This window comes from Botrytis fragariae (assembly GCF_013461495.1).
Source record: "Botrytis fragariae strain BVB16 chromosome Unknown tig00000045, whole genome shotgun sequence".
Taxonomy (NCBI): Eukaryota; Fungi; Ascomycota; class Leotiomycetes; order Helotiales; family Sclerotiniaceae; genus Botrytis; species Botrytis fragariae.
In genome coordinates, this window is record NW_023500991.1 from 1,468,559 (window position 1) to 1,489,129 (window position 20,571).

Consider the following 20,571-nt stretch of genomic DNA (forward strand, 5'->3'; position numbering starts at 1 on the left):
GTATACCGGGATATGGCAGTAGGTTGCTAAAGAAGGAATAAGATGGTGGAACGTGTATTCAAGGCTTGGCGGCGCAGGGAAAACAAAACCCACCATGTTCATTGACAGATATCCACTATGGCTTTGGTCGAGAGGTCCTAGGTCCTGTACCACGGTAAGTACCACGGTAGGCGTTTCTGGATATTAACTGTCTAGTAAATGTATTGACCACTACGAAGTGTAATAAATGGACAAGGTGGATTAGTATTCAATGAGAGGATAGTAGTTAGCCGGAGTAAGCTAATGGTTAGTGACGGAGGTTAGTGGTGAGAATTTGTAATGTAATGGAGAAGGGGACGGAGATGGAACAATCGGGAAGGACATTCGACAACATTGAATAGTCGGTAAGCATTGCTAGGATAAATAATGTATCATGTATGCAAACGCAGGTAAGTAGGTAGGTATAGATTAGTTAGCGGTGGGCAGGTGGACGAGTTTGAAAATAGATTCATCGTAATGAAAATACCCAGGTAGATAATTTGAGCAGTGCAATAATAGTAGGGAGTAAGAACTTGGAAGATGGTGAGGATCTAGTCTGATGATCGCGCGTACAGGTAACAAATTGCCGCGAGTTATTGAAACCCCATGTTGATGACATGGTTACACTACTGCAAGTAAGGTACGAGCTGCCAGATTCAGTTCTTGGAAAAGGATTAATCGGTCGATCAATCAAATTGGCTGTTTGAGAGGGACTGTTATGCAGATGATGAGGAGTGCAGTATCGTTTCAAGGACTGTGGTAAGGTGTAGTGTGGTGTAGTGTGGTGTAGTGTGGTGTACAGGTGAGGTGAGGTGAAGTGATGGGAAACAAGAGCGAGCCATCGGAAAAACATCATGTTGTCAGCATATCCGTAGCTTAGCAAATCTAAATTCAGCTTTTTTTCCCCTAAATTCCCACTAAAGTCACTAGCTCGGAATTTTATGACATGGCTCATGGCTCATGGCTATGTCTTTTTTACTTCGCTTAAGATGGAGAGAATATGATTGGATAAAAAACGATCCTTACCATCCAATAAATCAACAATTAATTCTTATTATTCCCAAAGAAGGTTGAATGTCCGATACTTAACAAAATGGGATAATCTAATCGAAACGGCTGGAGAGACACACACACACAGAGACAGAGAGAGACTGAGAAGTACAGTCTGGACTAGCTAGGTAGCTAACAATAATAATAATACATCGGTCAGATTCAACAACATTTCATCATTTCAACTACCGGACAAATGAGAATTAGATATCCCCATTCTATGATCATTGACATCTGTACGTGATCAACAAGAAAATGGCCATTCAGGCGGCTAGGTGCTCGTACAGGAAAATCTGTAGTGTCAACGGGATTGACTGTACGGTACGATGTAGTTTGATCGCCTCCTCGTTTCCTTTTTTAAACTTTCCTTCCAGTTATTCTAGTATACTCAGGTCTTGTTCCTAGGCGACTATCAGTTCTGGGTATTTCTATTTTGAACCTCTGTCGTATACCGAAATGATACATCCGTAAAATTGCCAATCATCTAACCCTCCTCTAGTCTCTACCCATCCATCTTCTCCTACGACCCCTTCCATAATTTTATATCACAATCACTTATATCACTCAAGGGTGCCTAAGGACTCATATCAAGCCCCATTTTAAAACTTACAAAATTATTCACTCATCAATATCAGTATTAACGACAACGACCTCACATCTGACCATCAACCTTGAATTACATCGGAAGGATTCTCGTCGCAACAGGGGAAACGAGCGCAAGCTACACAACCCCTTCTCCCATATTCGGATAATGTCATTGTGTTCAGCTGGACTGGGGCTACTTTGCTCACCACATTTCAAGCCATCATTCAACCACAATAAGATTATACATCAATAGACTCAAAGTAGATATTTCCTGTCTACTTACAGGTTGTGACATTAGGATTCTTCTGCGGCCGTCTGATTTCGGTGTAAGAGTCATCTTGGAATCTAGAATAGCTACGGCGGAGGACGAATTGAAACACAAAGCTTCTTTTTGAAACTCATCAATTGCTTAGCGTGATATTGCACTTTTGCAACTGAAACATTAATTGGCAGATTCTTGGATGCATTTTGATACTGTAACATGACATTCGGATCTAGGTCTTCATCAGCGATACCAGAAATGAAACTCTAACTCTATCTCCCGTCTCGTTCCCTCCAATACAATTCATTCAATTCCATCAAACGAAGCATAACTTGTGGAATTCCCCAGTTCTCTCCATCCCTAAACCCTTTTCAAAGCTCTCTCCGAAAGCTAAAAACATCATCAAACTTTTCAAAATCTGCCTCACATCGAGAACCCCCATTTCCTGCACCCACATCATTCAGCCTCGCACTAACCAACCCAAATCTCGTAAGGCGACCTATTGAAGCGACGCCCCATTTGCATCCCCGCTGCAAACCAATGCAAACTAAGTCTAGCACTGCCTCATTGTGGCTCACCTGTGACTTACTTAGTGTTTGCTCACCTCTTTTTGGCACCCCGTCAAGCCATTCACACATTCTCACCCACATTTCAATTGTCAAAGCTTAAGAATGATGATATCGTCACCGTACAGTAAGACAAACTTGTTATGTCATCTAAATCTTCTAGGTGGGTACGAGTATGGAGTACGAATATTAGGGTCATGTATGTATCACGGGGACTCCGAGATTTCGTCACGAGAGAAGAGTTGACGACAAGGTGCATTCGGAATCAATTGGCATTGGACGAGATGAGAACTGCTGCCTCAATGATTTATAATTCGAATGTTAATACGGAAGATAACCGTATCGAGTATGCGTAGGTATCATGTGAGCACGGAATCGGGTTGATTACCCCCAGGTACCTGCCTATCTAGATATCACATTGGACTCTAGTATTGACGTTTTCTGTCGCTTGCAATAAGATTTCGTCATTGGTGGTTTCGATACGAAATGCTTACGACAGAATGAGTTTGTTTCGTCAATTGCTCAACACTCGCGCGTACAATTCCCCAAAGTTCTCTCTACTGACTCCCGTTACCTGTACCAACGATCTCGTTCCCCAAAAAGCATATCCCTATCCCTATCCCTATCCCTACATCCACATGCGAAGTACGATCCACCAGCGATCCACAACATGACAGCTCAAACGAAAGAAACGGCGAGCCGGCATTCAGCCACAGTCCCAAACCAGGGATCTTTCACACCCCCGTCCGTTATCCTAGAACGGAAAAGAACCGATTATTACATCGAACCGGTCTACTGGTCGTGCATCACATCACATTGCATCGCATATGTAATATTTGGCCTTATATTCAAACTCATCCGAACATGTTACCACACTTCCAAATCCATCAGAAGCTAGACGCCAGATGCTGCAAGCCTAGAACACATCAGACATGTCAAAGTCCGAATTTGATTCTGAGAACAAGCCCGATACATTGCACCAAGCGTTACATGCGCGCATTAAATGAAGGCATGTGTGCATATCGGTCGTCTCTTGTGTTCGGATTCGGATGCCCAGCTATTCAGCTTTCTCAACTATATTTTCGAGCTGAGATGCAAGACTGATATATCAGTCATTCACTTGGTTCCACCATCATCCGATATCCATGTATCGTTTACGAACACCTTGTCGATAACAACTTGCTAGTTCCTAGTTTATTTGTACGTTAGTTCGTTGCTCATAGCTATTTTTGTATTATATCTCCGGATACTCCCTATGGAGAGTATAACTGATTTCAACGGTCCGAGGTGTTCCCATACCGGCACTTGTAATTGCTTTTCACAATGGCTCGTATCCTTATGAGTCTGGTGATAGCTAGCTGTAGTATTCGATTCTGCGGTACAAATTGCTATGCTACATCATAGACACACACACAAGTGCAGCAAATGTGTTCAAGACTTCGCTTTTACTCATTTTGGGAATTCCATTTCGTTCCCATCTTCTTGGGCTATAGCATTTCTATCTTGCTTCTACTTATTAGCCTTAAGGCCAGATTTATTAGAGCAACATGGATGCCATGCTTAAAGGAGTACCATTTACATAACTTATCTCTGTGCTCGTGTAGCCAAGATCAGATATCCAAGTGAAGAGTCTGGACAAAGCAGTTACGTAACATCTTTTTAAGACATTTCATCATCGAAAATCTTCAATTGAAAAGGGGAAGCAAACGTATTTAACCCAAACCCTTCAAGAGTTTTGATCACATTTTTATACATCACAAGTCTTAACAACCGAAAAAGGTTCTCTACCACTAGATTCTCAAAGTTCATGAATAAGATGGCTGAGGTTGAGATATGTCCTACTCCCTTTCATACCTGACTTTAGGAATCCCCTTGATTCGAGCATAGGAAATCTAGAATGAAGATTTATACTCTAATACCAGTCCCTCGAGTAGCTAGTTTGTCAATTGAGTGTCTAGTAGATCAATAAAAAGTGTCGAATTCACACATATATGGAGGTCATAAATACCCAAGGAGACGAAACGAGAGCATAAATGTGTCTTGGTTGGATTATCTTTATCAGTACCTCTAATTCTGCTTACGAATATGAAAGTATCGGAAGGAGCCGTGGTAAAGTTCAGTATGAACAGATGCTCGGCGTAGCAAACTCGCCACGGGGTTCCACTATTCAGACGCAAGTAAGTCATCCTGAAATGTTGAAATACATTCACACATTTCAAAAACGCTTCAGATATTCCAATCATATTCAGTGATAACGAATCTCTCATTTTCAGACTGTAGTTTAATCTACCAGAAACCTGATAGTATCAACAAAGACATGTCTTCACAAAAATCTAGCATCCCGTCACATCATGACCCAATCAATAAAGCCACAAAACAAAAGCTTATAAATACTATGCACTTTCACTTTCAATTGTGACTCGTTATACAATACCCTAGATAGAAAGAAACCAAGCAGCCCGAAAACTCAGGAGTAAGAACCAGAGTCAAATCAAGAGATCATTAGCTATCTAGCTATCTTTCCAACAACAAATTCTACAGTATGTGCTTCGTATCTTACTATCAGATATTTCTCAATGGGAAGATACTTGACCGTACGATTGTAGGATTATAAAATTGTAAATACATGGAAAGCATATGCGGGAAAGATTTGGGCGGGCGCCGGGGGATGACTTCGAAACTGTCATGCATGGATAGCTACACACAAATGTGTATCCTCCCACCCCATTCCACCACCCTCGGAACAAAACACTCTCCGAAACCATTCATACACACATCCCGTCTCTAGATGCATCAAACCTATCCCATGCCAAACCCCAGCCCTCGAATCATTCCAAGAACCAAACTCTACGCAACTTCAACAGTGGCTCGCCAGAGTCTGGGAAGATATAGACCAAGAAATAGAGCAATCATGTTCAACCACCACGTCACATCACCCCCTTCCAGGAAAGTCCGCTGCGGAATCTACAAAGCGAAGCGAAGTGGGATAAGCTAGGCTGAGCTAAGAACGAATGATTGCATTACCAGTTCGTGGATCATGTACGGCGAGATGAGATGAGATGAGATGAGATGACATTGATCTTTGTTTTGATTTTCAGATGCTCGTTTGCTTGATTTCTCATTTGGCTGCTTGCTTTATTGGGTGATGAGAATTGATTATTGAACTGTTGTTGGATGGGATTGTATGAGATGAGATGCGAGCGGTCTAGAAATAAACCTACTTGTGTGTGCGAGTGAATATCAAAGTTTGCGCACCCAGGCATCGAGCGAATAGTCATGGGGTAGCGAGTTGTGCATGGGATTTGTTAAGGGGGTACTTGATGGAAGAATGGCGCGGTTTGGAGAGGATAGATAGTCGTAAAAGGGAAAGAGGTGTTGGCAACTTGGAACATTTTAATTTTGGGAATATCGGGATTTTCAACAAGAAAGCAAGGTATGCATTTTACTTCTGGATTAATGTGATTTAAACCAATGAACTTGTATTGTGATAGTAAGTCTTACTCTCGCTCACATGGTGCAGAGAGGTAGTATGGACATACAACTTGCGAGCTGTTGAAGCCATACTTTGATTGCAAACTGCTGCGTAAATCTATGCCCTAGCCAACATAGAAATTTGTGAAACTGCCCCGATCAAATTGGAGTTCAATCACTCTTCAAAAGGCTATCATTCGGTCTCTGAAATTTGGTGTGGTTGTGAGGTCAGTAAAGTTGAATTTGACTTCTACACCCTTCCCACGAGCATATTCAATAGCGTCTGGACTGATTTTCCCGCAGTCCATTACGTTGAGGAACTTAATACCTTGATTAACAAAATGCTTTACCGCAACACCCGTGATCTTTGTACCACAGATAATTAGCTTTTCCAGATTTGGACATTTTTCTACCATACGTATGAAGTCCTTTTCTTCATACTGCAAGTAGCTAGCACACAATACCATGACGTTTTCGCATACAGGAAAATTTTGGTGTGCGACAGTATAATCTCCGACTAGACGACTTCCAATGCCTAGATGCTTTAGATTGTGGGCGTTTTTGAGAATAGAAACAATCCATTCGTCGCTGAGTCCAGTATCCTGGCACGTGAGAGTTTCCAAGAAGGGAAAAAGAACATTACCGCTTTTTTGGCTTGACAATCGCAGGTTGTCATGAAGACGAAGAGTTTTGAGCGTTGCAGGGAGCAATGGAACCGTTCTCAAGTCACACGATATGAGTTCAATAACTTCCAGACTCTTGAGAGGCCCATCCAAATCCAATGGAGAGAGATTTTGCAAGTCAAATCCTGATAATGATAACGTTTGAATGTTGGGAATTGATTCGATCAAGTTGCCCTGTAGGGAGTATTAGAATCATTGCATGAAAGAAATTGTTTTGGTATTATTACCAATGATATCATACTACCAAGGAATCCATTGCACACCTTTAAGTCGCGCAAATTTTCTAACCTTGGCCAGATGCAACCGGCGTCTCGGGAAGTATGATGAACTCCCATCAACTCTGCCTGAACAATGCTTGCTTGAACATGCCGTAATGATTCGAGGGCAGACCGAAAAGAGATTTGACACATCTGCAAATTCAAATTCTGCAGTGACTTTGCCAGGGGAAGTGCCGAAGTTAAGGTCTCTCCAATCACAGCATTGTTTTTGTTGCGTATTGTAAGGCGTTGCAACTTTGTACATGTCCTGATGAGATACTGCAATTTTGCGGCATCGATTGTATCGTACCTAAGAATAGCTTCATCGACGGTGTAATTTGATCTCCTAAGGTATGCCCTCAAAGATTTTTGAGAGAGGCCTCTTCTAGTAATGCTAGTGTCGAAGGTAGTCCATAGCTTATGAGAAGATTCCAATACTCGCTTCCATGACTTGCTCACACTCAAACAAATCCTTTTTGTGGTTAGCAAGTGTCGATAAGAAGGCCTTCCCTACATACATTCGTTCTCGTATGCTAAGCTGCTGAGCTATCATTTCTGCCAATTCAAAGGGTAGGTATGAGAGCGGATCTAGAATTTTACTAGGCGCTAGTGACTTTTGTAATTTATTAAACATTGATTGGAGGGTCTTGAGTCAATGTTAACATACTAATAAAATTCCATAAAGAATGGTAGAACCTACTAAACGATCTTTGTCGGTATCAATTTTGACCTTTCTGAGACCACGCTCGTAGATTTTCAAGGCCAGTTGATGCTCCCCTTTAAGCTGTAGAACTTTCCCACATCGTAGATATCCCTAGAGATTCAATCAGGACTTTTGAAGCAGCAATTCTCAAGGCAAAGAAAACTCACTTTAGATAGTTCTGGTTTCAGTTCAAGCATCTCTTTCGCATCTTTAAGAGCTGGTTGCAATAAACCCAACTTCTCATATGTAGCAGCGCGATGATCTAAAGCAGTGAGCAACAGATGACCAGTACTAATTTTCACAGCCTATATCATGATATAAAGTCAGTGATCGATATCGATACTGATCTAGATGACTGGCACGTGCCAACAAGACATACCTCTGCGAATGCAGTTAATGCGCCTTGATAGTTCTTCTTCTGGTAACGATGTCGACCTTTCTCCAGAGGTCCCATCCCTTCCTCTTCATCATAAGCAGGAGGCATGTTACCTATTTAATTTTACTTATGAATGGAAAATTATGTAGTTGTCGATAGAAAGTGTTAATGGATGGTCGCGCTTTGAGCTTTGACGGACGGACGCGAATTGATATCAATTTGTGGATTTGTGAAGAGCCAACGATGATTGGATGATATCAAGGGTATTCTTCGGCACTGGCGATTACATAAATCACCCCGGGTGCCGAGGTCTACGATAGAGTTCAGTGAACCAATATATCACCAAAACATCTCCCTTTCCAATGTCGCAAGAAGATTATCCTATAGACTTTGTTTTGGAGAGTATCGAGACCATAATGACTTCAGAAAACCAACCAAAAGTGATTTTGTTTGACATTGGGGGTGTCTGCGTTAGTAATCATTCCTTTATGTTTCATCGCGGTACTGCACCTGAACTTTTGGAGTGTTAACTCAGAATTACGACATGGAAATTCACAAGAGAGTTTTAATATCTGTTGGTATGACGGTATCTCCACGAAAGAGAGATGACGAGAAGTTTCTCTGATACCTTCTGGAAGTATGATATACTAAAAGGGAAGGCCATATGCACCGAGCTGGAGGTACACTGAGTGGGATAGCGACGCGTCTCTAATCGAGATTCACCGTCTTTAATCATACATAATCTTTCTACTTATTTTGAGTTGTTCTAATCTTATTTAACTTCTAACTTCTCCCAGGTTCTGTCTCCCATGCAAGCAATTCTCGATTTCGAGATATCCAACAACATACCTCCGGGCTGGGTGAACTATGCCCTTTCTAAAAATAAACCAAACGGATTCTGGTGAGCATAGTTCTACAGATCATTCTTCGATCTCTCTGTCTAGCTATTCAGAGTAGTTCGGTAGACTCTACTCTTACCATAATATTCTCCAAATCCACCACATCTACTCGTCTCACTCACAAACACTCATCTAGGCACCGTCTAGAACGTGGCGAACTAGAACTAAATTCCACCTTCTTCACCGGATTCACATCCGACCTCCACAACCCTTCCTTCTGGACCAGCTTCTACAACTCCGTACGAGAAAAGCATTCTCTCCCATCCACTGTTCCACATATACCTCGAATTGACGGCGAAGCACTCTTCTGGTCTATGATGGATAACTCACGCGAGCTTGATCCTTGGTATTTCCCCCTTTCTCAACCCCTAATTGTCGAAACCGCGATACTGATACATAACCTAAGGATGTATCCCTGTCTCCAAAAACTCAAAGCCTCCAAAAAATACACCCTAGCCGGTCTCTCCAATACCGTCATCTTCCCTCCTTCACATCCATATTCCAAATCTCATTCCTTCATCCCCGAAATATTCGATGTATTTATATCCTCAGCACACGTGCATATGCGCAAACCATCTCCTGAAATCTACGCTCTGACATTTCGTACTTTGCGTGAGCACCACTCTTCTAAATTTCCCAATTCTCCTCCTCTCTCCCCTTCAGATATACTTTTCCTGGATGATATAGGCGAGAACCTCAAAGCTGCCAAGACAGCCGGCTTTCGCACTCTGAAGGTAAACTTAGGTCGCGCGTATGAGGCGGTGGAGGAATTAGAGAGGATCACCGGGTTGGGGTTGAGTGGGGACCATCCGAAAGTACCAATTGGATTGGCGGTTAAGGGGAAGGCAAGAGATGTCAAATTGTAGAAGATGCTGGATCAGGAAGGAGATAGAGACAAATACGGCTAAGAAGATATAATAGATTCAGAGATAGATAGATATATGCATCGTCACAATGCTATGAAGTAAAGCAAATAAACAAATAATCAGTGTAAACCGGGTATTCAAAGCGCCACCAATGTACGCATACGTACAGATATAACATCAAAAATTGGTATTATAAAACAGAACACCAGCAAGATATCTCTATACAGTGAATCCACCTTCGTAACTTCATAAATTGGGAATAACAAAAGCTCGAATCCGTAACGCCCCACCGTGCATCTTCAAGCACATCATTCCTCCTTTCTCGGCGATCCCATTCCACCTGAAATTAGACTCTCCAGTTCCCAAGGGCTCAAAGTGCTTCTTCTTCTCGCCGCTCTTCCATGCTCTCTATCTCTACTTGCCCTCACTTTTCTTTTCCTACTAGACACAGCACTCAAGTCTTTTTCCGGGCTTTTCGTAGCTGTATTACCGCCGCCGCCATTTTTGATCGGTTCCTCTTTAATAGGCGAAGATGGCGGAGGCATAATTCTTGAAACTTCCGGTTCTATTTTCTTAGTTGGACTTCTAGATCGTGGGGCAATTGCGCCAGTAGTAGTAGTAGTAGTAGTAGCAGCATTGCGTGCCAACTTTGCAGCCTTCAACTTAGCTTTGACTCTTGCGGCGTCTGCTTCACGTTCAGATGCGGCTAGTTTGGCGGCTATACTAGCCATAGTAAGAGGGCTCTGTTGAGGCGGTATATGGGGTGGCCGAGGTAAGCGGCTTGCGGATGTAATGGGTTGGAGTTGAACTTTTGGAGTAGCTTTTGGTTTGGGCGTTGAATAAGCAGGCTTTTTAGCTGAAGCTGCTCTTGCAGCCGAGGCTCTAGTCTCTCGTACAACCGAGGATCTAGTGGAAGATCTGGTTGAGGAGTGGGCGGAGAGCGTTGGAATTGGAGTTTTGGGGATGGGATTCTCGTCGGTGCGTGGAACGGAGAGCTGTGCTGTTGTAACTTCTTCTTTCTTTTCTTTTCTGAAAAAAGGCTTAGGTGTTGGGGTCGCCATGGATTTTGAACGAGATGAAGACTGCTCGAGTTGTAAAAGATCCCAAGTATTCTCTTCGATAATAGTGGTAAATCCCTTGGGGCTTGGTCTTTCCGGGCTACCTCGGTTACCATTAGTAGTTTCGCGCAGCGGAGACATCTGAGGTGGCGTCCCGGGTAGGGACGATACTGTATCGAATGTGATTTCTGCTGGTTGGTGTTGTTGCTGGTCTTCGGTAATCTCATCATAATCTTCCTCTTCCTCTTCTTCTTCCACTTCTTCTTCTCCCTCGGCTTCAATTTCCTCTTCCCTTGTTTCCTCGGGTTCTTCCTCAAAAACACTAGATTCAGCGTCACTCAATTCTTCCTCATCAAATTCGGGTTCCGCATGACCATCAATGCCCGAATCATCCAAGGCATCAATATCTGCTTGTGTATCGCCTTCATCCTCATATTCATCCTCATCCTCTTCCTGCACCATCGATAATTGAAGGACCTCGTAATTGGGATCTGCTGTGGGTTTGAAAGGACTCAAGCTTAATCCCATCTTCAGTTCTTCAATATTGACAGTTTGTCCACTCCTAGCCATTCGATGACGCCATCCATCCATCATATGGACAGCATCCTTCCATCTGGACTCCATCTTTTCCCACCCTTCTCGTAACCTTATGATCTCTTCCTCTCTAACCTCCACTTCTTCTAGTGAGACGAATGATGGGTTTGTCAGGATTGTCCGTAGATGTTCAATTACAAATTCCATTTCGGAAGCAAGATGCTCATAAGAACCCTCCATTTGTACAACCATTCCCCCTTCTTGTTCCTCCTCTTTCTCACAGCCGGAAACCGTCCTTAATGTCTCGATAGTCCTTCTCACCAACCCTCCTAAAGATTCGTTCTCATCACTCAGACCCCTGGCCAATTCTGTCAAAAACTCGTTCGTCTCCATTCTTAGATCATACCCCTCATCCTCCGTACCCATTCCTGCCCCACTCCCATTATCACCCCCAACTCCAGCAACTACGTTAATAGTTGCAACACCCACAGCTTTCCCACTGCCCCTTGCTCTGCCACCTTCACCGACATGTCTTTTCATTCCTTCAATAATTCTTTCCTTTTTTCTGACCTCGTTCGCACACTGTGCCCTTGTCTGCCCCACCAAGACCTTCATCCTCGCCATATCCTCCTTCAGCCCCTTAACTGCCTGCTCCGCACTTCTCAATTGTGTTTTCAAAGCTCGTTCTGCCGCATCCGCTATCCCAACTTTCCGTTGCAATTCTGTGTTTTTTGTCGCGAGTCTCTCCATATCAGTTGTTGACCGTAAAGCATCAGCGCGCAAAGCTCGAATTGTTTGTGAGAGGTTTTCTCGTTGTTGAGAATCGCGCTATCAATTTTTCGTCAATTTGACTCTTTTATTCAATAACTCGATGTTGAAATGCGCTTGCGATACTTACATCTCTCCTCAAAATCAGATCATTCACCACACTCATTATCTTCCCCATGGTAACATCTAGTCCCTCTTCTGATTTATGCGGGCGCGCAAAGTCAATTGTTTGTCCATTTCGTAGAAGCCCGCGAGAAAGTAGCTGGTTGTTTATGTATAGGGACGCAGTGCGCAGATTATCTGCATCCATGTTTGCTGGCTCGAATTACAATTATCAGGTATGAGCCTTGAGAAATACTGGAAGGTATGCTCGATGTATTCATGGGCCAACTAATGTCGAAATAAGTGGTTTAAACTTTCAATGGTCTTCGTCGCATGAACCTTCTGTGTTGTCATGTAAACAAACAAATCGAGATTGCAGGGGTATACCGAGCAAGGTTCTTGTCTCTCTCGTGATCACGTGTGCGTGTTTTGCGAAGACAAGATCTAATTGCCACCACATCTGATTTCATTGGATTGTATTCTACCATTGTAGCTGACAGAGATATCAAGCCTTGTTTTAACATTGTTTCAAATAATTGACATGGAATTATATCATCGTACCGCATGTACCTATTCAAAATCGAAGTTTTTCATTTGGTTTTTGGGGGGAAAGTCCATCTCTTTCTGATCCACTAATGACTTCCTCCGTACTTCAGACAAGCCTCTTTAGATACTGTTGTGGCTAGAATGTTTGCAACCCAGATTCTGAGAGGACGACTTGGAACCCAAGACAATTGCAACGAAGATAATAGTCCCCTCTTTTGACTGCGAGTGAGTGTTCGACATAATGTTTGTCGAAGTGGGGTTACGAGAATCTTTGTGAGCATCATTGGTATGCTCAACAACGGCAGGAGGTTGTGGCAAGATGGAAATTAGGTTGGAATCAAAGTTCCATAATCACTCACGAAGGTATTGGGATCGTCCTCGATAGTTTGCTCCCGGGGTGCGTTCGTGTTTGATAGAGGTAGTAACTTTGGGAAGACTTCAGGAATGAATTGTCCTCTGAATGGAGATTTTGATCGACTCTTTCCATGGAGAGGTACCTAGGTAGTCTTGCACCCAAAGCCCTTCATCTCTGAGTCTACTCTTTTCCCTTTGCTTCTCAATGCGCAAACGATTCATGACGGCCCTCGCTAAAGACTTAGCCTTACTTTTTGCACCCACGATTTCTCTTCCCCTTATGACTAACTCAAAGGTTAGAACGAACGGAAAGTCAATAGAGATTGGACGTATTCACATGTCCATGATTAGCAGCTGTAGTCTGATATGAAAGGCATGAGAAATACTCTTTGCTGGTAAAAGGTTAGTGAAAGTGAATTGACTGTCTTTTTTGTTTATGATAAGACGGAAACCAAGCTATACTGACGGAGGAAAGAGTACTCTTACCTTTCTAAATTCATTTGCTCTGTAAGATTAATAATCGATCGAACAAATAAACGAAAGGATCGCTTATACTTATTGATGGTAATCTTTTGATATAATACACATAGTCTCCCGAGAGGAAGTTGGGCACAAGAATGAGAGGAAGTAGAAAAATGAAATGATGGATGTAATTGAGTTTCAATAGAACCCCAAACTGCAGTAGAGAAGAAAGGTTTCGAATTCAAAATTGATACCAACAAAACAGTTTGCGAGCCCATGCAGAATTCAGTATCAATATAAAGATCTTGGAAAGCTAATAAGTATGCAGTTTCTGAAACTCTTCACAACCAGACATGTGGCAATCATTTTTGCTATAATCAGTGAGCTGTGATAACAAATCCTGTGAGTCGTATAATCTCGTATAGAGCCCATGGAATACAACCTCAATAACGATAATTTCAATGCCTGCACTCTGTGATATCTTCATGCATTCTCTTCGATGATATATACCAATGCTTGAGAACCCTGAGAGCTGCATTGACGATGGCGAATTTGACTTGGGCTAGTAATCACAGGTTCACACATTGACTTTTTGACCATAATATAGTACCACAGAATGTATGAAACGATTCAATTTCGTAATTACATGTTGTCTCAAGAGGTAAAGGATTGGACTAACACATCCCCGGAAAGATAATGCGGAGGGCGTCAAGTATTGTCACGTGATAGGCTTCGTCCCCCACCATCCGCACACTTAAGCGAACCCACTAATTTCGAAATTGAAGAATTGAAGTCGTTTCGAATTTTTCTCTTTTTGATTTTTCCTACCTCCAACGACAATTCATAATCCAGCAGTGCGGTCAATCGAACAAGATGGTGAGTTAAAATCGTAATACTTCGATTGCAGTATATCTGCAATCATGGCATTCAAAGCCCCAAGATCCTTGAATCCTTGAAAAGTCAAATAGCAAAATGCTTCGAGAAATTGAAGGTTGCTGACTTTGGAACTTTTACAGCCTTTCACCAAGCTGGTCAAGAACTCCGCGTACTATAGGTGAGCTCAATTCCCCTTTCTCTCAATTCAATTTTCGCATTCTAACAATCAATCAGTCGCTACCAGACTAAGTACAAGCGCCGTCGTTCCGGAAAGACCGATTACTACGCCAGAAAGCGTCTTATCACCCAAGCCAAGAACAAGTACAATGCGCCAAAATACCGTCTCGTTGTCCGATTCACCAACCGTGATATCGTCATGCAAATCGTCACCTCCGAAATCACTGGTGACAAGGTTTTCTGCGCCGCATACTCCCACGAGCTCAAGGCCTACGGTATTGAGCATGGTCTTACCAACTGGGCCGCCGCATACTGCACTGGTCTTCTCATCGCCCGTCGTGTCTTGAAGAAGCTCGGTATGGATAAGGACTTCACCGGTGTTGAGGAGGCTGATGGAGAGTACCAACTCACCGAGGCTGCTGGCGATGAGGAAAGACGTCCATTCAAGGCTTTCCTTGATGTTGGTCTTCACCGCACTTCTACTGGTGCCCGTATCTTCGGTGCCATGAAGGGTGCTTCCGATGGTGGTATCCTTGTTCCTCACTCCGAGAACCGTTTCCCAGGTTACGACATGGAGAGCAAGGAGCTCGATGCCGAGACTCTCCGCAAATACATCTTCGGTGGACACGTCGCTGAGTACATGGAGACCCTCGCCGATGACGATGAGGAGCGTTACAAGTCCCAATTCCAAGGTTACATTGATGATGAAATAGAGGCCGATGGATTGGAGGAGTTGTACCAAGAGGCCCACAAGGCTATCCGTGAGGACCCATTCAAGAAGGCTGAGGGAGGAGAGAAGAAATCCAAGGACGAGTACAAACAGGAGTCTTTGAAGTTCAAGGGACGCAAGTTGTCCAAGGACGAGAAGCGCGAGAGAGTCAAGGCCAAGATTGCCGAATTGAAGTAAATTTTCAAATCAAATTTTCGGATATGGGGTTTCTAGCTAGGCGATAAAAATGATACTCCCTTGATACTCTAGAATTTAATTATCTTGATGAATGATGAACCAATGTATTTTTAGTATTCCATAAACAATAGTTGACAGAAAAGTCTTAACTTTGCGTTGTCATCACTCGTTACCTTGTCTGTATACAGAGTATATCTTCTCGCCTCTGTTTGAATCACACCTTATTTAAAGTGCTTACTCGGAACTTCCCAGAACTCCTTTCAGCACAATGCCGAGAACCTTATCAAAGATATCAAAATGAGGATTTTCATCCTCCTCTCATCATTATGATTTCCCCCCCCTCCATATCAAACCATTTTGTTTTGAAACCTCATTGCAAGATTGATTTTTCTTTTCCCATAACTTGTTTTATATGCTCTTTCGCATCATTGCTCATTGTTCAGTGCTCAGGAGATTGTGGATTGTGAATTATCGTACCACAGATTGATCGAATCATATCGAATCTCCGAGGCTGGGTACCGAACTTAAATCCACTTGCACCAACCCCGACGAGGACCCCCAAGTTCCAACACATGACGATATTCTCCACCGCTCCACTTCATTGCTTCATTGTGTGAGTGGTGTCTGATCACTATCGCAAATCGCCAACGCAATTTATAGTCTACTTGGTGGTTTGTGGCATTTGATTCTGATATACCCATACTACTCAACACATTAATTCATTCACCGTTCCGTCACAATCATTTGTGGCACAAATACGATCATGGATTTGTACCAATAGAAACTGCTCACATCAGCAACGAGACATATTATGAGACATCAACAAGCGATAACAAATCTTGATTGCGATAATTGCGAAGACTTTTGAATAAACATCTCTTCGACATCAAGTAGGAGAAATTTTCCGACAATTCGCAAACCGGAGAACATACCTTGAAGGTTTATTTACATGATGGAGCAAATGACTGGCGTGGATGTGAGTTGGATGACACACAGTTCAAGCAACAAAGGTTGGTTCAAGCATTACTTCAAATGGAAAATTGAGATGTATTGGAACATTTGCCAGCTATATGTGTGCGACTAACATGAGTTACTTATTGCAGACCCAAAACGACCTCGTATGGTTCCGAATGCGTCTGGTTCACAAGGAAAATCAAGTCCGCCCCCACAGAATGGCTCTACCCCTCCAAAGAATGAAAACGAGCCCGAAGTTGTAACGACTCCACAGCCGATTCCAAATCGACCTGGCGTATCTAGAAATACCTCCTCGGAAAGGATCGTGGCGACAAATGGCACACCACCGAAAGCATCTACATCACCCAACATGTCCCGCAGAAACTCGTGGTTATCGAGCATATCCTCAAAGTTCTCGGGCTCACCCTCTTCCAGCCATACGAGCATATCTCCCAGTACTTCACCGGCAGCTTCTCCTATAGAACCTCCGGTACAAAGACCTGCAGGACCAAGTGCGCCCAAAAATGCGGTGCTAGTACATGGGGTCAAGGATGATGGCGATGCACCTTACGTTCCAGCGCCTCCGCGGAGTGGACCCAGCTTCTTACAGAGTGCCTTGCGGAGGCTGTCATCTTCGGGTGGGCAATTGTCTGGATCAGCCAAAGGCCACAATGGATTGTGCGAAAGAAAGGTTCTGAACGTCGATCATCACCGGGAAAGATGCCCCATATCTGGGCTTGAACAGGCAAAACTAAGAAGGGTAGCTTTCTGTGTAGATGTTGAGATAGCCAGCGGTCCCCGTTATATGGACGAGGAAGAGTCCGATGAAATCGATAATAAAAATAAAGAAAAGATGAAGCGATCTAAAGAAAAGGGAGAAGGCGCTGCGTTGAAGAATCCGAACAATTCTATGTCCGAGATGGAACAAGACGATACTCCGAAAACAAATGTTAGCAAACCTGATGAAAAGCTCACCGAAAGTGCTCAGCCAATGGCCTCAGAAGATACACCAGAGGCTGCAGGATCCTCTCCACCGATTGAAAAAGACAATACCAAAAAGAAAGAGAAGAAAAAGCGTAGCGAAGAAGAGCGTAAAGCAAGAAAAGAGAAGAAACGAAGGCTTGCTGAGGCAAATGGTACAATCCCAGTTGAGTTGAAGATTGATGAGAGTGACAGTTCAGTCTCACCCACTTCCAATACCGCCACTCCAAAAACCCACGCTTCGCCTACCACAGACCCTGTTCGAATCTATAGAAGATGCTGTCAATTAAGAGAAACGCCAATACTGAAGAGAATTGTTGAGCAGCTCACAGCCTCAGTAGCGACGGCTGCAATGCCTGGTCTTGTTGCCAAATTGGATCTCTCGGGTTATTGGTTACAATTACCAGACCTTGTCACCTTGGGAGACTACTTAGCTGTGGTTCCCGTGAAAGAATTGATAATGGAAAATTGTGGACTCACCGATGAAGGTGTTCGTGTCATCTTGGCTGGTCTTTTGGCCGCCAAGTTACCAACATACGGTAGAAAATCTCACACTCGTAAAGAGGGCCAATATCCTCAGGGTGGTATAATCGAATCGCTAGTATTTAAGAACAATAACAAGATTGGTAAAGATGGTTGGCGGCATATCGCTCTGTTTATTAATATGTGCCGGTCATTGAAGGTTCTGGATTTGTCAAGGATTCCTTTCCCCCAGGATACTACTACACCAACGACCGGTTCTGGGCATCTAAAGAAAACGGATAGTAACACGAGTCACACGAGCAACGAAGTCTCTTGCTTATTATCCAAGGCTATTGGAGATCGACTCGCTGGTCCAGAATTCGAACTCTTGAACCTGGGCCATTGTGGCATCAACAGCGAGCAATTAGATGGGTTAGTTGATGGAATTATAAAATCGGGCTTACGAAGACTTGGTCTTGCAGGTAACGGAATTACATCAGTAGGGATGGAACATGTTGCTAGATGGATAAAATTTGGCAAGTGTGAAGCTCTTGATCTTGTTGGTAATGATCTCAAAGATTCTATGGAGATCGTTGCGAATGCCCTTGACGAAGACAACAAAATTTACGCCTTGAGCTTGGCAGACTGTAACCTCAATCCGGATTCGCTGTGGCCTCTTTTCCCAGCCCTGGCAAAGTTGAAGAACTTCAAGTTCATCGATTTATCGCAAAACCATGATCTGTTCGAGTCGAATCCCAGTGCACTTTCTCTTCTGCGCAGGTATGTTCATTATTTTCCTGTTATTTTCGCATAACATTACGATATGCAGAGATTAGTAATCTCTGCATGGTTGGGTATGGTGATCCATAATATAAATCCTTGTTGTATCTAGTCCTACGGTTTCCCGTCCACCCCATGTAACGAGAAATGTTTGAGCGCTTTAGCAAGGCGAACTGCTAGATTTCATCAAGCTCTAAATGGCAATTTGATTTTATGAAGACGGTGTCGGATATAGCTGCGGCATTTCTACGGTCTCGTACTGCGACCAGTAGTTTGCTTCACATATGTCAGCAACTTACAATGCAAGGCTTCAGTTGATTACTTTCTCAGCTTTGCTAAATTTACTCTCATTATATTTCCAAGTACGGTCGTACAGGGCATCATTGGCTGACATACCACAGATACTTACCACGTTTGCCTCAACTCAAGCGGATACATTTGACTAATGTATCCATGACTCCTGAACAAGCCATCGCCCTTGCGGAAATCCTACCGGAGAGCCCCAGTCTTGCGCATGTGACTCTTATGGAAAATACGCAACTAGCTGCTCTTGCAAATGCGAAAGACGAAGCAAGTCAGGAAGAGGCTTGTGCATTATATGCCTCGTTGATGGCCGCGGTCCGAGTCTCTCAGTCAATTGTATGTATAGATATTGAAGTTCCGTCAAATGATTCGTCCGAAATTGTTAGGGCCTTGGCCAAGCAAGTTGTTGCTTACTGTCTGTGGAATATGGAACGCGGTCCAGTTGCAGAAATCAGTGAAGCTGTTGCTGCAATCTCTGATCCCCATGCAGCTGCCAACGGAAAAGATGTTGCAGTACCCGAAGTATTGTTACACATTGTGGGGCACATGGAAGGAGTCCAAGAAAATCATGATGACGATGAGCCAGCTCCTGATGAAGATTATGTGATTGGCGGGACAGGTGTGGTTAAAGCTTTAGGTATCTGTTTACGAAACAAAGGCAATGATTCTAGGAGGCCATCAATGGATCAAGCTATCTCCGAATTATCTAGACCAAGCAGCAGCTCGGCCACCCCGAACAAACCTGTGAAAGGTGGCAAAGCCAAGGATATGTCGAAGAATCTATTGGGAAGTGCCAGGAAGATTCGGGCTAGATTACAACCTGCTCTAGTCAAGGAGTCAAAGGCCAGTGATCATCACAATTACAGTAAGAATTATCCATTGTTTTGCAAATATACCTTGACTCAACTGACCGCAAACCAGATCGATTACTATTCCTTGATCATACATTGCAAAATATGATCAAAAGATTTGAAGACGAATTTCCTGAGACCCGCTTGTCACCATCATTACCCGACACGGAGCGAACAACCACGACGGATAACGCATATTCACTCCAAACTGATTACGAAGGATCAGACGTTGAGCCCGAACCAATCTTGGCTGATAATCAACCATCAGATGAAGAGGGAGGGCACGACGAGGGTGGAATTCGCCCCACTCTATCTCGTCACAACTCCGATGTCTCATTGGCCTCCAGAGCACTTTCACAGGAAGAAGGCAGGATGCATCGTTTTGGGCAGAAAATTCGTCGTAATCTTATCAAACCAGAGAGCGAGGACAAATTACATGGAACTACGGGACACGAAATTCAGCCAGCACATCTACAATTTTTAAGGTCTATGGTTGAGGACCTCCAAGGCGAAGATATCAGAAACAAAATAGAGACCCTAGGCCCAGATGCGGTGATAGCCGAGCTGAACAACGAAGCTAGCATTCTTCGACAGAGACTCATTGAGAATGATCCTGAAGGTTGGCAGAAATTCAAAGAAAGCCAAGAAGCCATGCAAAGAAATTCAAATGTAGCAAATATGGGCTCAAATGGGATAGTATCTGAGAGTGCTATCGAGTAA

The 20,571-nt window shown here is 43.4% G+C and overlaps 4 protein-coding genes across 4 annotated transcripts; 2 read left to right on the forward strand and 2 right to left on the reverse strand.

The window, feature by feature from the left end:
• Nucleotides 1-6,134: 6,134 nt before the first annotated feature.
• Bfra_003666 (putative f-box domain protein) lies at nucleotides 6,135-8,079 on the reverse strand (the record flags this gene model as incomplete). The annotated part of the gene is made up of 6 exons (XM_037334072.1): nucleotides 6,135-6,809; nucleotides 6,863-7,364; nucleotides 7,411-7,538; nucleotides 7,593-7,706; nucleotides 7,763-7,900; nucleotides 7,975-8,079. The coding sequence occupies 6 exons, from the start codon at nucleotides 8,077-8,079 to the stop codon at nucleotides 6,135-6,137; spliced, it is 1,662 nt and encodes a 553-aa protein (XP_037194159.1).
• A 254-nt stretch (nucleotides 8,080-8,333) lies between these two features.
• Nucleotides 8,334-9,736, forward strand: Bfra_003667 (putative epoxide hydrolase protein; the record flags this gene model as incomplete). The annotated part of the gene is made up of 4 exons (XM_037334073.1): nucleotides 8,334-8,441; nucleotides 8,769-8,872; nucleotides 9,007-9,216; nucleotides 9,277-9,736. 4 exons carry the CDS (start codon nucleotides 8,334-8,336, stop codon nucleotides 9,734-9,736), a joined length of 882 nt encoding a protein of 293 aa, XP_037194160.1.
• A 308-nt stretch (nucleotides 9,737-10,044) lies between these two features.
• On the reverse strand, nucleotides 10,045-12,406 carry Bfra_003668 (putative nima interactive protein; the record flags this gene model as incomplete). Its single annotated transcript, XM_037334074.1, has 2 exons — nucleotides 10,045-12,156; nucleotides 12,227-12,406. The coding sequence occupies 2 exons, from the start codon at nucleotides 12,404-12,406 to the stop codon at nucleotides 10,045-10,047; spliced, it is 2,292 nt and encodes a 763-aa protein (XP_037194161.1).
• A 1,800-nt stretch (nucleotides 12,407-14,206) lies between these two features.
• On the forward strand, nucleotides 14,207-20,571 carry Bfra_003669 (putative cell wall biogenesis protein mhp1 protein; the record flags this gene model as incomplete). Its single annotated transcript, XM_037334075.1, has 8 exons — nucleotides 14,207-14,221; nucleotides 14,577-14,614; nucleotides 14,671-15,516; nucleotides 16,031-16,133; nucleotides 16,415-16,496; nucleotides 16,624-18,697; nucleotides 19,099-19,865; nucleotides 19,922-20,571. 8 exons carry the CDS (start codon nucleotides 14,207-14,209, stop codon nucleotides 20,569-20,571), a joined length of 4,575 nt encoding a protein of 1,524 aa, XP_037194162.1.